The sequence below is a fragment of the Tyto alba genome, unplaced genomic scaffold, assembly GCF_018691265.1.
Source record: "Tyto alba isolate M040663 unplaced genomic scaffold, T.alba_DEE_v4.0 Super-Scaffold_18, whole genome shotgun sequence".
Taxonomy (NCBI): domain Eukaryota; kingdom Metazoa; phylum Chordata; class Aves; order Strigiformes; family Tytonidae; genus Tyto; species Tyto alba.
Window position 1 is genome coordinate 8,556,126 of NW_024881280.1, and position 17,451 is coordinate 8,573,576.

General features: G+C 41.5%; 1 protein-coding gene across 1 annotated transcript in view; it reads right to left on the reverse strand.

The window, feature by feature from the left end:
* Positions 1-17,451, reverse strand: part of LOC104361975 — a 54,442-nt gene that overhangs the window by 12,264 nt on the left and 24,727 nt on the right. Inside the window, exons 15-27 of the mRNA XM_042790930.1 lie at positions 17,010-17,124; positions 15,950-16,087; positions 14,440-14,547; positions 13,005-13,196; positions 12,054-12,220; positions 10,549-10,735; positions 9,224-9,425; positions 7,696-7,754; positions 5,405-5,487; positions 4,665-4,748; positions 1,900-1,972; positions 790-926; positions 251-382 (exon numbers count right to left, since the gene is read on the reverse strand). Of these exons, the coding sequence (XP_042646864.1) occupies positions 251-382; positions 790-926; positions 1,900-1,972; positions 4,665-4,748; positions 5,405-5,487; positions 7,696-7,754; positions 9,224-9,425; positions 10,549-10,735; positions 12,054-12,220; positions 13,005-13,196; positions 14,440-14,547; positions 15,950-16,087; positions 17,010-17,124 (1,677 nt within the window). The remainder of the gene's footprint in view (positions 1-250; positions 383-789; positions 927-1,899; positions 1,973-4,664; positions 4,749-5,404; positions 5,488-7,695; positions 7,755-9,223; positions 9,426-10,548; positions 10,736-12,053; positions 12,221-13,004; positions 13,197-14,439; positions 14,548-15,949; positions 16,088-17,009; positions 17,125-17,451) is intronic.

Sequence of the window (17,451 nt, forward strand, 5' to 3'; positions counted from 1 at the left end):
TGATAATTTTGCAAAAACACCAGGAGTTTGTAAGCTTCTGTGGCCAACATAAAACCCTTCAGTAGGCCTACAGATCCAAGTGTGAAGAGGCTTTCCCACATCAGAGTGAAAAACAACTCCTTTTTATGTGGCTGGGCAGTCCATACACAAGAAGGAAAAAACCCAAAAGATTTTGCAAATAACATTTTAGACAGAAAAGCAGACAAACATGTTCTTGCCACCCTATTCCATTTCTTATTTCAGACCTCACCTGTGAATCACATTTGAAGTGCATGAAGACTTGCTCTCCCAGGGAAAGTTTGGCTATATCAAAGTACACTGTGAAGAGGTGGTCATCTTGAGTAACCACATCCTTATCATAGAGCGTCAGCTCCAGCACATTCTGGGAAGGGAAAGGAAAGGCTTTAGAAATGTGTCAGGTTTCATTCAAAGCAGGAGTTCCTGGGTACAGCTCTTTAGAGTCAGCTGTTGTGAGGAGTGGTAGGTTGTAAAGAAAAAGAGCAGGAAGGGGAGGAAGCAGAGGGGAAATCAACTCCATGCAGGCATCTGCCTACAAGGAGGAATGAGAGGAAATCACAGACATTGTAAAGGTCATATTCTATCCGTGGCTGAGAGAGATACTTGTCTTTCATGGCATGGAAAACCAGCATAAGGATATGTGTTATTCTCACACCTTTCTGCGTATTTCTTTGCCTCTTGAGAAAATTACTTACGTTCCCTTTGCAAAAGGATAAAAACCTGGCAGTTGCCCCCCAGGTCACGGCTAACAGGGAAGTCCCATCTCAGTACCTTGACCTGACTCTGGATCCTGAAGTAGAAGGTTTCATTCCAGACCGGATCTTTGCAATTCTGTATGGTTTTAGTCTGAAATTTCTTGGTTGAAGCAGTTGGCAGCCACAGGCTCACGTAGCAATCAGTCTGACTTACTGTATGTTAAAAAACACAAATACATCTAAAATGAGGATTTACTCTAGAAGAAAGAGCGAATTGAATAACATGATGCTTTGTTTTCAAAGAAAGACACTATGATACATGATGACATATTTGTCCAACATAAACATTACAATTTAGGTAATAGGAATGGAGAAAAAGCAAGAGGGACATGATTCTTCTCTGAATGAATGTGATTAGAGATATAATAAATGCATTATAAACAAAGGGGTTTCTCCTCCTTTTATCCTGGGAAATCAGTCTAGCCCAGGATAAAATAATTCAGGACAACCATAGCATCCTATATCCACAGGGGTTAAGGAAACAAAATGACAGCTTCTATTTTAGCCAGACAGAACATTTTTTAAAAAGCCCAAAACATAGAAAAAAATCCTTCTTGATTTCTGCATAAGTAAAGCTATAATCTTCTTTTATATTTCAGTTGCAGGCCATTGGAAGAGAACCTACAAAATGTAACAACACCTAATGGGGATTTGTCTGTGAAAGCTGGTACACAGGAAACTGTGGTATGGTAATTTGGATTACTTAGCCTTGAGGAAGCTTTGAGTACAAGCCGAATTTGAGATAAGACTACTCCATTTTCAGTATTTGCTCCATTATCCCAACTAGCTCGTGTCCTTTGTTATATAAACATACTCCAGAGGAAAACAAAGGACATCTTTCCACATTTCTTGTTTCCAAGAGACTGCAGAGCTTTCCCTGCTCACTTTGGGGATGCAGAGAAATCTGTGCAATAGGTACAGCTGTGGTCTTATAGAGTTACCTTTACACAGAACAAGGTTAATGCAAAGAAGAGCAACACACTCTGTTCATTGTTGGAACCAGCACGTCAATGAGAGGATATTCTCCATCCAAAGAAGAATTCTATAAAGCACTTTTTATTGGATCAGGACTAGCTAGTACCCCATGAAGGTTAAGGGGACCATACAGAGCATTACAGATACTTACAGACATCTGCCCGATGGATATTTCTTGCTCTTATGACTCTTACAGTCAGTAAGTAACACAGAGATGATTCTATCTACAAGGAAAAAAAAAAAAAAAAAACCAAACAACAAACCAAAGAGTATACAAAGGACAGGAAGGCATGTTAATGGTAGATAGCGTATTGAGAAGATAGAAATGATCTAGGGAGAGAAATACCCAAATCATGAACAACTTCAATATTTCTATGTGGCTATGAAATGGCCAATAGATTTATTTTCCTACTAATACCTAAATCAAGTACTACACTGAAAAACTTCTTGCATGATATGTGGATTTGCATTATTACAGAGAATTTATTTGCTTTCTAACTAAAATCTAGCTGCACAGAGTGGTGAGGTTCAGACTCAGCTTGATAGAAGATTTACTTGTTAAATTTCAAGGTAGAAAATGAAAAGCTGACTTAGGCTTTTTGCAAGTGATAAAATCGTCATCGTGTGAATCATCTCCCATCTAGTCATTACACATGTTCAGTCTCCTGGGCTATGGGATATGATTTTCTCATATTCCCAATCTTTTAAATGTACAGTACTGCCCAGAGTTAAATACTGACCTCTGATTCCCACGCTGCTTTTAATGTCACAGGAAGAGATTGCTGTTTTGCACTTTCACCATGTGAATCCCTATGCATGTGTTTTTCATTTACAGGGACATAACTGACCGTCTTCAGCTGAGCTCACCTCTGACTTTTTCTTCTGAGAAGTTTTTCTTTAGTTTTGAACCATGTAAACTCTTTGTGTCTGGAGTTTCTTTGCACAAAAAGTGCAAACACAGTGTTTTATGCCTGATAAGAAACCCTTGTTTGTTCCCTTTGGCCTCCCTCTTTCATATTAGCCTCATGCTTCACTTCTTAGCCATTCATATTGCTGTTCTGGTCTCATGTTAGAGCCCAAACATGAGTTCATATCCCTTCTCCTTTTACCATAAAATAAATAAACAAATACTATTAATGTCTATTTCCACCTAACCTTTTATTTCTACAGTTATAGAAAGGAGGAAAAGACACAATATGCTGGAATATATCAGTAGGAAAATTTTGCTCCAAAACTTCTAAAATGCAAAAGGCATTTAGTGCAACTACAGGGACAGCGACAGGTAGTGATACTATCTGCTCACTTCACCTGTACTGTAAAATGACTATAAAAAGACCATTGCCAGTCCTGAAGTGGCATTAGCATGACATTAGTCCCCCTGAGAAGGATGTGTGACACAAGTACTGCGGGAAAGGAGAGCAGGACTTTTGCTCTAGTTGGCCTGTCTGAGCAAAACAACTTGGTGTGCACTGTGTACTAGTGTGCCATGCTTACCATCTGTAAAAAGTGAAGTGCATCAGTATTCATGGGCTCGATGGAATATATGTCCATATGATGTCTCTCATAATGTTTAAACTAAGTGTGATGCATGCAGCCAGAGCTAATGAGTATATGTTGTTGAGATTGGGGACTAATGAAGAAACAGGTAAAATTACCCTCCAGGTAACCAAAGCACCCCGTTCCAGGAAAAGGCACCAACGATATTCATGCTGTTCAGCTGCATAACAGGTGACCAGGTGTGCAAATCAAGGATGTCAAACCACTGCTAAGAGTAGCTGTGGATAAGACCATCAAAGGTGTTTGTATTCATGTCTAAAACCCAACTCCCAAGGCACAGAAATGAGGCAGGTACAGGTGGAAAGTGTTCAGTAATTACAGAGCCAGTAACTGGTGCTGCCAGTGGCTGGCTTTGGGGAAGTCATTTTCCTGGAAGGGCTCAACTCAGCTTCAGGGATCGGGCCCCCTGGAGCCACCTTTGTGGCTTGTGGTGATCCCAAAGAGCCAGGGAGGGAGTGCAGATTAATAAAGTACTCGAGCATGTGGATGTGCCCTGTCATTACCAAGGACCCTTGGTATAAATAACAAATGACCAAAATCCCATCAGCGGTGTGAGTTTTGCCTAAAAAATTTGAGAGGTTTGGTTTGTTCTTCTGAACCTGCTGTGATCCCTACAGTGTAGAGAGTTGTGGTTCAGGGCATATTTGCTCATCTTTGGGTATTCCATTCAACTAATCAACAGGTTATCTATCTCTTAAAGTGTAAGCACAACACTTGTTGCTCAGCAGCTTAACTCAGCTCAAAAGAGAACAAAGGAGAGATCCTAATTATTACTAAATGGTCTCAAAATAGAGAGAGCAAGGTTAAAAAATCTTTTTTAGCACAGCTGGTCCTCTCATTTCCTAGAGGAAAGATTTCGTATGAGGTATCTGAAGTCCCCTAGAAAAGCATTAGTTTTTTGTAGAGGCCAGAAGAAGGATTAATCCAGGAAATCAGGTGTTGAAGATCCACTTCAAAATTGTGCCATACTCTTTGTGAAAGTGGCACAATTTCACAGCTATTACTCCTATACTGGCAGTAGATTTCCCTTTGTGTTTTAGCAAGACATATGTAGCAGAGAGCCTATTCAAACCCATCCTCTTAAAGATACTAGTCTTGTTAAAACAGGGTACATTTCTCATGTGCCAAGGACAGAAAACAGCACTAGGACTTTAACATGAAGCAAGACTGCATAAGTGAAGTGATCAAAATGATAAGCGGGACAATGTTTCACAGAGGCAGCTGGATGGGTTATGTTAGTTAATTAGACTGTTTGGCATGTGCTGTACCCTATCTGTTCTCACCCAGGCTCCACCCAGCAGGAAAGTCTCTTTAATAGGTTGTTTTGTTTTTTTTTTTTTTAAATCTCTTTTGCAGTACCTTTGTAACAGCAGTCCCCTGTTCCCCGTCAGGATTGAGCCGCATAATTCCTTCTCCTCGCCAAGTGGCTTGAGGGATCAGCTCCTGCAACAAGAAGGGCCAACATTACCTCTGGAAAAAAAACATCCCGTCTCTTAAAAGAAATCCTCATCTGGAAGCGAGAACTGCAGGGCAGGAGCGAAGGGAAGCCCATGGTCAGTGCTGGCCACAAAGCCCCAGCAGATACAGGTGTCTCCTGCTGTGCCCAGTCCCACTGCCTGAGCTGGGCTTGCTCCAGTAAGCCTGAGCAGAGGCGCAGCAGCCAGGGAAGGGCCACCCTTTGCCTGACACACTGGGAGGGAAGGCAGATCCTGTCCCTGGTTGTTAAAGGAACAGCAAACCTGTCTCCCGTAAACACACCCTGTCATTAATCTTTCACCTTGAAGCACATCTCTATGATATTCAATATTTATTCTAAGGTTGCATATATCACATCTGTAAAATAAAGAAATCTCCTAAATACACAGAATGCTCCCTTTGTAAATAAACTCTTATTTCCCAAGTAGTTTTCACTTCCTTCCCCTGTCTTGCTATAATTTTTAAAATTTCCATGATGAGTTCTTGAAGTACGGACTTTCTTCATCCTGTGCAGAGTCATTCATATTCAGTAGTGGGTCAAGAAAGTAATACCACCTTTGCACTATGTGCAGCATAGCCAGCTCAGATCCCAGATGCCTTGTTTTGCTCTGCACCCTTCTTACCTGAGACAAAATGCCATCTTGCTCCATTGTGGTCGCTGTCATGTACACATCCAGAGTTATCTGTAGCAATTCACATCTCCCAGCTTCCACAGACACCAATAGTTTAAATGTTTTATATGCAGGTGAGCAGCTATTTTATAAACTGACTCAGAGCCCCACCTCTGCCTGATTTCTTAAACCCAGTTATTCCCCTCCCATTTTCGTATGCTAGGAAGCGGAGTCCTGTGGTCGGGTAAGTAGGAGAAAATACCTTTGCCTGTACAGTAGATGGAAGTATGCTGAGTCACTTTGCCCAATGCTGCCCAATGGCTGGTTTGTAACTAATGGTAAGAGAAGGATGCCCTTTTATCTGAGCACTGAACTTTCCACTTAGAAAGACCTCAAAGCCTACAGAAATACATACTCTGCAATAAGATGCAGCAACAGTACATTTACTGAACTTAGGTTATCTGTGACAGTAAGCAGATAGGATAAAACAGCTAATGAAAAAAAAAAAAAAAAAGAGGGACAACACTATTGCTCTGAGACTAAACTGGTTCCTGCAAAAGCCAGTTTGAGGCTTTCTGTACCACGTCATTGCAATCCCAGGTCTAGGTGTACAGAGCAGACATACTTATATAGTGGTTTCTATCTACTCAGCCTTGGTCCAGCAGGGCTCGGTCTCTCCTCAAGTCATTGTATTCTTTCCCTTTCTTTCTTGTAGCTCGTTGTTATTATTTTCGTTTAGACGAAGAGTCCTAAAGCAATGACTTTCCTTAGCTTAGCTCCACCCCCTGTAAATACTTCTGCACCACTTTCCAGCTCAGACTGACTCTGGCTGTAATCTATCTGCATTTAAGTGCCCATGTATGACCCAGTGAACCCTGCCAGCCAGAGGCCAAGCTCAGCACCGGCCGCACGCTGCCCTGGGCACCGTCCCCAGCACACCTGCGAGGCCACGGCTGCGGCAGGACACCGATGCCTGCCCCTGTGAGCACCCAGCTGGCTCCTATGATATCAAAACCAGCACAGCTCCCAGCTCACTGGAACAGGGTTAAAAAGGGCAGACAAGGACTGCTGTAACTTCAGCAGGTCATAACAGGTCAAAATCTCTGGGGGAACAGAATCCCTTGGCTTCCCTGCTCTCCCAGTATATTGTCTGAGCAAAAAGCTACCCATTCTCCAAGCATTCCTGATCTTACTGGTTAAATGTTGCTACCAGCCAGCACAGTTCCCCTTTGTGCATTCCTATGCAAAATAATATCAACAGTCATCACAGTCAACTTGGTAGAATAATTTTTTGCCATAGGCTACGTTATTTCACAACACCATGAAGGGCTGTGTCTACATACATGGCATGTTTCCTCTGTGTGCCAGCTGCAATGATGTAGCTTGATGAAATGCATTTTTCATTAGGTCACAGAGAACCCTTGGCAACATCAGCATCTTTCAGTCATAGCTAAAGGCAGCGCCTCATTACGACACCCCCTTGGAGGGCTAAGCTATAAACCAGACTGGGACTGGGGCTCTGAGGCTGTTGCTCCCACAGTGGCAATGGCCAAAAAGCTCTCATTTTCATGAATAATGTTTGCAATGCACATCAAGGACAGCCTTTGTGGGAGGAAGGGACCGTGGCTTGCTTTGTACCCCTGAAATCTGTCACTGACATTCCTTCATCCCCAAAGCCCACAGCAAGTATTTGGTATGCTCTTATGCTCTTTGCACAGATAACAACAGTTTTGTTTTCCTGGAACAAGGAACACACTGTGAACCTGGAGCATATTACTGAAATGCCTGAATATGTGGAGCAAGGCAAAATTTTAATTTTGCGAACAAGTCTTTATTGTCCAATATTGTATACATGGAATATTTGCATGTAAATAACATTTCTTCAGAACTAGAGGTGGCATGAGTTTATGGCCAAGAACTGTGTTTATTTTTTCACACTGGGGAATTCAGGTTCAAATGGAGGCAATTCCCAGGGTTATATGCAGACCACATAGCACTGTATTTCTGAGTATGATGAGTAAAACTACCACAGAACAAAAAATCCAAGCAGAAGTGCATACTCATTCAAAACCTTAAGAGTTTCAAATGTTAATATTTATATTCTGATCTTTAGGGTTGCAACATCAGGCCACAGTTTCACAAAAAAATAAGGTTTGGTTTGACTTCATAAATGACAAAATGTTGGCAAAAGTAATTGTGAACCAATTTGTAAAGATAATTTGTCATTGCTTCTTGCCAAAATGAAAATCCTTAGTGTGCCATTTTGCACCAAGCCAAACATGTTATTTGACTGTAAATGAAACCTGTTATTTTCAGGTTGGGTTCCTTGGGCTGACGAGGTAGGCAGTCTGTTAAAAAGAAGCTATGTTTCAAAACAAAGACATTTTGTAAAATATCAACATGAAATGTTTCAACTTACCCAAGCATTTCCCCGGGTTTATTTTAGCCCTAGATTATGACATTAAGGTGATAGATTTTTTTTTCACTGAATAGGCTCTTTGTTCAAAATTTTCTCAGTTGTCATTAGGACACAAAACTTCTTAAAAAAAAAAAAGTGTATTTCCAGTTTGACTTGCTCCTAGAATGCAAAGTTTGTTATGGATTTACAATTTTTACAGCTCACCCTAGCACTTTCAACAGTTCAGAAAAGAGACTTTTCATAAAAGGGAAAATGAAGAAAATTTAAAAATCCAAACCCACGACAAATGTTACTGTTGGTTTTGTGCTAGATCCCATGAAGGGTCTGTTCAGATTGTTTTAAGATGGTCTTAATTGTTGCAGACTACTGACAGTCCTGCTTATCTTCACAGTTTGATCAGGCAGAACTAAACAAATAAGCATTTTTGTTGATGAGCATATGTTCTAAACTGTTTAAACAAATTACATTGAGTAAAACAACCGTTTTCAGTGTTTAGTAAAAGTATAACTTTTTTTCAAGAACTCTTTGATTTAAGAAATGAAGTTTAATATGAGAAGTAACTCAATTGAGAAAAATATTACAGGGTGTTTTATTTTGAAAGCTTCAAAATAAAATGTTGACTCTTTTGTATACTGTCTCAACACAAAGTAACCAAAACTGACATAAGTTCACAGGAAATTTTGTTGTGCCTGAATTACACCTTTGTCTTTAAAAAAATCTTTACGTGAAAAATCTTATGCCACTTCCTCCTAAGTTGCTCCTTCCCATTTATGTATGATTCATACACAGCCCAAGGGTGCCCAGGAGGTGGACATGATTCACGGGGCTGGCTGTGTGCACACACTTGTCCCTCTTACATTTCCAACCTCTGCAGCTTCTCTTCAGGACACTTGCAAAACAGAGTTGACCCAGGGATCCAATGCCAGCTTCCAGTTGTGTCTCAGGTTTTCTTCATTTTCCATGCACCTTGTGTTCCACGAGGAAGAATTGTGGGGAGCAGAAGTTTATGCCCCCTTCTTGCGGCCTGTAGGTATGTTGGCTGGGTTGTATTACTGTAGCACTGTGGTGGTAAAAAATTACTTTCCTATATGTCATACATTGTAATAAGTTAGTCTTAGAATAACCCTACTTTTAAAATCTAACAAGGATTTTAGGTAAGAAGTGTTCTACAGACAACCTCAATTTAGGGAACAAAGCATGTATACAAATTTCCCAGGCAATGTTTTTGCCTATAGAGGCCACTTCTTGGGAATGGAATTAAAACAAACCAAACCAACAAAACACTGAGCCACCTGGGGTAGTTTCTTTCTGTAGTGCAGAGCGGCCAGTGTTCAAAAAGCTATGTCCCTTCTGTGTCCTAGAGCATGAAAATCTCCTCTGAGAAGACGGGCAGTTGGAGGGGTGATTAGCACATGTTTTGCCTTCTCCTTTGCATCGCTATCTGCAAGGCCTGCATAATCATCTGTGAGTTGTTCAGGATGTTGTATTCACTGAGGTTCAGCAGCCGGCGGTAATTCTCATCAGTATACCTGACCGAGAACATGCAGTAGGGAGAAAAGCAACTGGTCAAATCAAGTTGTCCTTCCTCCATCTCTGAGCAACAGCGCTTGACACCTGGAGAGAAAGAGAAGTTGCTGCTGTGACTCAGTGTTTATCTCAGTCAGTGACAAGCTGTCCAAAGAGGAGGACTTTCCTCTGGAAGAAAATTCACGGGGGTTAAATGCATTAATAACACAGACCTTGTATCCCCAGCCCTAGTGAAGAGAACGTTGTGTGCCTGAAGTGATGATGGCATTGTAGTGGACATCTACAGCTTACTCATTGATATCTGTCTCATTAAAGCCATGCATCAGTCAATGGTATCAGGCTGAAAGGGCTCTCCAACTACTGCCAGTGCACTGCAGATCTTATCCTGAACAGTTGGGACCTCTGTGAACCCCAAATGTGGAAGGGAAGTTGCTAGTGACAGAATAGAAATTAAGTGAGAAAGGAGTAATAGAAACATATGGAAACTTAAAGTTCTTGCAATCCTGAATTCAGTCTCAGGGGACTTGCCACCAATGTCCAGCTCTGACTTTCCATTTCTTGTGTCTCCCAAATTCTACAAAAGCAGAATTTAGACTTTAGCTCCCTGCTACCAAGGAGCAAAGCAAATGCATCCTAGTAACTTGCAGTAAAGGAGAGGAATACAAAGCAGGTGGCCCAACAGAAAAAGAACAGGCCCTGAGCACAACACAGTGAGCAAAATGACCCCTGGTCTGATGCTGTACCAAAACGAGACACACTGATCTTGACATTGTAGAGTTCAGCCTGAAAGCCAGGTTCCTGTTCCTCCACCATTCTTACATGACACTATGCTTCCTCAAGTGTAGAATGAAATCCCTAGAAAACAGACAGTATATGCAGATGAAAATCAGCTGAGTGCGCTACACTTTTCCCAATGAAAAAAACCTTTACTATTAGCTAGCAACACTTTATGTTACAAACGGGAGAGAAATTAAGGTAAACACCATCCAGAAGACAAGATCTGTGTCTATCCTCTTAGGGCCACAAGGATGACATGAATGAACACAGTGGCTTTGACAGGGATGGGGAAAACAAGTTTAACTAGTTAAAGTGCTCCCCCATGAACCCAGCCAGCAAAGATAGTCAGACACAGAGAAAAAGGGTCTGTCTGAATCAGGGAAGCAGGTAGTGGTGTCTCTTGTTTAATTCTTTGCCACTACTTGTAACTTACCAGGTGCTTTGTACTCTCGGAAGGTATCATTCACAAGGGGAAGAAAAATCACGATCGGACATCCTGGCAAGTCTGAATCGTGGAAGATGTAGCACTCCTTCAGATTTTTCTTATCTTCATCAGTCAAAGAAATTTTGGGGAATGGGATTTTCTGTTCTGAGTAGTATTTATACGCCTTATCTAGAGACTGGAGTATCACAGAAATGGTCAGCATTGGAATTCAACTTGGTTGTCTTAAAGCCCCCAAATTTTTGTCTAGTATTAAGGTTTAGTGACTCAGATCCATAGGGTGAGTTTCTTCTCATCAAAGGTTACTCTACACATAATTACCATACATAGTAACCAGAATGCTAATCACTAGCTGTAAACACAAGTTTAGAGTTAGAGAATTCATCCAGGAAAATGCTTTTTAAAAAATTGAAGCAATTTGAAGAAGTTTAGAGTAAAGCATGTAGTTTTAGTAAATGAAAGAGCCTGTGTTTAATATATTGTATGGAATTAATTAGAGAAGAAAACCACAGGAAGAGAATGTTTAATGGATGTTATTACGTGCTTGGAAGCCAGGAGATAAGAAAGTTAAGTTTGAATGTGCAATTATGTCTCTGCCTGTGCAAGCATTATGGCACAGTGTCAACTGAGATTGATATATTAGTGAGAAAGTCTGAAGCACAAAAATATACTGTACCATTCCCCTGAAATGTTTAATAGAATATCATGTCCTACTATGTGCTGTGTTATTTACTCTCCACCATCTAATAGTGGACACTATCAAATAGGAAACAGTTTCTACCAAAGCGCTTAAATCTACAACAGCCTTTCTTCATAAAATTAATCTAGACAATGTATGAGGATGAAATGAAACTTAATTACCTGTATGTCTCATGCATCATATGGCTTATTAGCAGTAGCACAACTGTTCTCATTCACAAAAAATAATTCCACTTAAGCAGACCAAGCGAGTTTCTCACTAACGTCAGTTTCTGAGATGTAAAGACCCAAATTTGCTTTCAGCAAGGTCTTATAGACAGCTAATTAACCTTATCTCCATGAAACTGGAATTTCTGCAGGAAGATGCTTGTCATTGAATTTTCCTAGTCTCATCTTATTTGTCAGCCCAGAAATGATCTGCCATTGACTACCCATTTAACCCCTTTTATACTCTAACTTAAGTCAGGACAAATCATTTCCTCATCTTTATGCATATTCCTGTGCAGGGTCTGGAAACCTGCTTGATTCAGCATAAAGCAGAAGAGGCTCTTCCCATCATTCTGGAAGAGACCATGCTGATGTCCTCTTGAATAATTCAGCATGTTCATAAACCAGCAAGAGAGATTCCAGGAGGGGCAGGAAGAAATAGCAAAACTATTAATCACTACAGTGAAAAATGTAGGGGAATGTTGTAGTTAAAAACTGAACAGCTGAGATAACTAGGAGTTTTATGCACTACAGGCTAGGTATTTACAAGCAGAAGGAGAGACAACACACAATAAGAAGATCCTCCTCACCGATGTATGTGATCCAGTAGTATAACTCAAATATATGATGACATCCACTTCCCTCTGCGGCCTTAAAAGTGGTGGACTGCTGGTATTGATGAAAAATCCAGCGTCTATCATGCCCAGGTGATCGGCATTTTGCATCAGCTCATTGGGACGTGAGTCTAACACAGTGTCTAAAAGGAAATTGTTTATTGGAATAAGAAATGATATGTAGGTATTTTGACTGGAAAGGAAATGCAAGGTGGAACTGACCATCCCAGAGGCTTGATTTAATTTAGTTGCACACTACTGGATTGTCCAATAGGCATGGGAGGGACTGCAAAACACCACCTAAGTCCTTGTTCTGAAAAATATTCTAGTTTGAGATTCCAGGCAATATATTAGAGTAACTTGTCATACCTATTAGTGCCAGTAATCTACTTCTAATACTTAACCTAAATCTGCCTTGCTTTATTTCAACCACTGTTTCATCTTTTATCCATCATTGATTAGGAGAAAAAAAATATTCCCATCCCTTTTTACATTTGGATTTAACCCCCCAGTTCCCTCTTTTTTGGACTACAAAGCCCCATTCCTTTCCAGCTTTCTCTCATATATCATATTTTCTGGGATATTCCAGTGGCTTCTGAAGTTAGAGGCATAGTCCTGCCAAATTAAGCTTTCTTCCATGTTCACTCTGCTCTTTCCTACTTTAAATTTGGTTCTGTTGGCTGCAAGTCTACCACAGAGATCTCAGCTAAAGCACCTAAACATATGATTATGTTTAAAAACAGCCGTTTGAAAACAGTCTTAAATACCTGGCAACACTGAAGTCTTAGTCTCTTCTCTCAGTTCAGAGAAGAAATGTTATTTCAGGAGATTTTTTTTTCCCCTGCCAAGCCTGACAAGGTTCTTTCCTAAATTCTCCACCCCAAAACCTCCTGAAAATAATGCCTATTAAATATTGGTCCCCATTACCTTTCCATCTACAGAACTGCTCATTCTCCAGGTAGTTGTTATGCAGCTGGTAGCCCTTCAGGAAATTGTGGTGCTGGGCGACAGAGAAGCGGTCGGTCAACGCTCCCCGAAGGGCGCTGGACAGGGGGCCAGGAGGAGTGTACATGCGAGTCCTCAGCTCATGGGGTCTTGTAGGCAACACTGGGTCTTCATCTAGAGGAGGGGAGACAAATTGGTGAACTGTCTGTTAATTCGGGTTTATTTCTGGTTGCCCTCATGTGTAGGAGATCTCAGGGGTTGTTCTGGGATGAGTCACTAAACACACAAATACTATTCTGAAGGAGAGGAGTGGCTGCTGGACAAAGCTCTGGTGATGGCCCTAAGCTTTGGCCTGAAGGCAGTTCATCAGAAGCAGCCTTTAGTCCTAGAAAAGGGACACCTTAAGGGAACTAAACAAAACAGAGAACGGCCTGTCAGAAAAAAATAAAAATAAAAAAAAAAAAAAAAAAAAGTTACATATCCTCACAGGAAGATAGCATGAAACAGAGGCAACCGTGGAGAAAACAGGACTGAAGGATATGCTCCCACTCAGTCAGATGGGCCACAGCAGGGCATGAGGGGGTCTATCGCAACAGGAGCAGCTTCTACCTGATAGTCACCCATGGCCACATGAGCATATGCTTAATCGGTAGAATGAGAGCACCTCAGGACAGCCTGGGAAATAGATTCATATTTAGAAACTACAGGTAGTTTTCAGGGTGGCTACATGGCAGCATATGTGGGTGAAAAGTAGAAACAACACAAGGCGTGGTTTCTTGAAATCACAACCTGCTTTGCCAGACCAAGTGGCTGTCGGTGCAGCAGGAGAGACTTGGTGGTTTCCGTGATTGCACCGGCGTATTTCTTTATTTTCGGGATGTCTGTAATTATAGTTACTATCATATTAAATTATTTAGCAATGAAACCATGGTTTCTGTATTGCTTCAGAAAATACCCTCTGGGCATCATTTATCTTTGTGCCGGGATGTATCCAATGCAGTAATTACTGTACTGAGTAATAAAATAAAACCCCAGGAAATATTGATTAACCAATTGATATTCAGGTTTATTCTCTGCACAGGCAGTAAAAATAACTTTATTCTCTGCCACTGGTTCTTGGTTCTGTATGGATGAGTGAGAATGAGCAATGCCAAAACACTTCCTCAGAAATGTGTGACCCCTCTAAAATTTCCTCTTAAGGACAGAGGGTTTTTAATCAGTAGGGTTTTAGTAAGTCTAGTAATTACAGCAGCATTTCCCTGATTACCCTCTTCCTTTTAGTCTTTACGGAGGGAGGGGAAATTGCTATCTCTTAGGAGGATCCCAGGATGCTGGCTTCAACATAGTTGACAGGATAATGCCAAAAGGCATCCAGAAGACTAAGTGACCATAAATGAAAGGCTTAATAATCTCTTACCAACTTCTTCTATTCTGTCTTGTGTCCATCTCTTCCAGAAGTCCTCTGAACTGTGAGACAGTCCCCATATTTGTAATAGGTTCACAGAAAATATACTGCTCCACATACCTGTAAAAGGAATTAGTGAGCACAAGGACACATTCTAACAAGAAATTGGCCTTTTCCTTCTATTTTGACCTCCTGGATTAACTTTTGAATGGGCTTAATTTAAATATTTCTGAACTTTTGGGCTGTTAAATTCCTCTTAACTTTCTATGCCATTGGTTCAGTCTGCTGCTATCAATTCTGTGCCTAACGTATCACATGGCTCTGTCCTATGGTAAGGAGAGAGAAGAATGGGAGAGTAGTAAAGGAGAAAAAACCACTTGTTCAAGAAGCAAAATAAGAGCTCAGATAGTGAGACATCACAAAAACATCCTTTCTTCATCCCTGTCTTCCTTACTCCAGCTTCTTTTCTTCTACACATGCTCTGGTCAGCTTTCACGCACTCTGAATTGTTTCACAGTGGATGAACTGGCTCTTCAGCCATTTGGTTTGTGAGAGAAGATCTCACCCGGCAGCATGTAAAGGCTTGCAGATGCACTGGGCTCCCGCAGCACTGTGCACTCCTTTCTTCATCCAGGATTGCCCCGCTCTGCCTCCCCACAAGGGCACTGGTGGCTTTGTTGACAAAACACAATGACACCATTTCATCTGCCATTGTATATTTAAATATGTGTTCTAATTAGTCTAACACAATTGGACTTCCTAGTTTTCAGTGGTGCACAGAAGCCAGTAGAAATAATAACAATATGTAGAAAACTAATTTCCCAGTAGTGGACCAGGTAAAAAGGGTCAGTCCAAGAAGTACCATTTTAAATTTACTCCTTGGGATTACGAATTATTAAATGTCACAGCACATTTACTGAAATCGAGGAGCTTCTAAGCAGCATGAGTGTAAGAAGAGATGACTGAAACTGAACTCGCACAGCTCTGTGTTCACCTGCCAGTGATCCTGGCTCCTTGGTAAAAGGATATTATTACTTTTACAGACAACCCGTCAATGCAAGTCAGGGACTGACCAGAGAGATTCAGACATCCTTTGCTTCTGATCTAATTTTTCATCCTAAGCGGCCTGCATCTTTAGTAGATGGGATTCTCTACATGGAGTAGAACTTAAACCTCACAGTGGAAGCACAGCTGCAGGTTTCCTGCTGTCTCAAAACTTTCATAAGTTGGTGTGTATTCAGAGAGGAATTGGAAGAAGTGGGAACTATTCCTTACAATTAAAGAATTAAGGAGCTTTATCTAATCCACGTTAAAAAGCTTGTGCATACTAAGACAGCGACAAGAAACTGAAAAAAATATGTGGGATTTTTTACTATTTTCTTTTGTACAAACTACCACAAACCCCCATTTCCCTGCAGGTGATATCATAGCACTGTTCAGTATGTTAAACCAGAAATATCTACCCTCTGGTTAATGGTGTTGCAAAAAAGTGCCTCTGTGCCAGGATAATGCAATACATCACCTTGAAGGTAGCAGATCCGGGACTCGGGGAGCTTTTTTAACAAGCGTCCCATGAAGAACTCGCTGCCGAAATGCTCCGTGCGAACGAATGCGCCGTACTTCAGCAGTCCCACCTCGTAGGGGGTGAACTCGACCCACTCTGCAACACAGCCACAGCGGGACACTCAGAGGGCTCGCGGCCGGGGGTGGAGAGAGCGGCGGCTGGGGCACACGCTGGCCTGAGGTGTTTGCTACGCTGCCGCTGCACAGCCTTGCTTACCAACAGCCGCCCCCAGGGCTGAGCTCAGACCCTGTGACCAAATTATTCAAGGGAATTCAACCCTTATTCAACCAATAATTTGGTTATGTACAAAGACAGGTACTCAGCTCTTCAGAAATGAATATTTTTGTAAGAAACCAATTATACTCTTTGTGTGTGGTACTAAGGAAGACAGAACTCATCCTTGACTCTTGGATATCCTCTCCAAAGGCAGTGCAGTTGCCCAATATAACTGCAGTGTGAGTAAAGACTGGGACAGAAAGGTCATGGACCACCATTTCTTTTGTGTTCAGAAGTGGTTCATTTTTTCACCTCAACAATAAAAAATTTGACCTGAATTTCTCCTCTGCCTCTTCTTCTCCTCCAGCTACTTCTCCTCATGGAAAAAAATAACCAAATAATGAGCAAAGCAAAAGATTCAGTTGAGAGTAAGTTGGATGTTTTTCCAAACTTTATCATAACTATGTGGTCTTTCTTCATATTGAAACTATAACTGGGCATTGACAAAAAGCAGTATCTAATTCTCGGACAATTCCAATACTTCTTATTCTAGATGGATCAGATAATGTTTCAAAAATGGTCTTTCTGGCAGTATTTCGACTGTGTATGTCTAGACCGTGAAATGCTGATCTCAAAAAACTCTTGTATTAAAATTGTAAGGCATGGAGGTGATGGTTAGTTCTCCAAAAAGCAACTAACACACCAGGATTGTTTTCTCCAAGTGATACCAATCAGAGAAGAGCGAAACACAGGAATTCAGTTGCCGGTTTTAGCCCCACGGGATCTGAAACATCATCCTCACCTTTGAAATCATTGGTGCTGTAGCTGTTCCGGACGCTGACCGACACGTAGATGGGCAGTGGGTTCTGCCCGTCACACAGTGCTTCTTGCTGCTCTGAAAGTTTGTGGGGGTCTTTCTGGTTTTGAAGAAAAACAGTTATGTGAGAAGAGATGGAAATGGTGCACGGTGAATTCGATGGCCTCAGTGCTGGAGGGGCCGGGCGGCTCTGCCCCCAGCACGCAGGACGGGCCACGGCAGATCCACTGCTCAGAGCACTGCAGGCACCCACCCACCCACCAGTGGCAGACCAGTCTCCCACGGTCTGTCCTGACTCTGTACACAAGTTCACAAAAAGATGAGGTAAAGGGAAAACTACCTCTGCATGCATGTCTGTACATCCTAGAAAATACTGCCCTGGCACGTAGGAGAAGGGGCAAGCTGCCCCTTCGGATGAGGAGAGTAG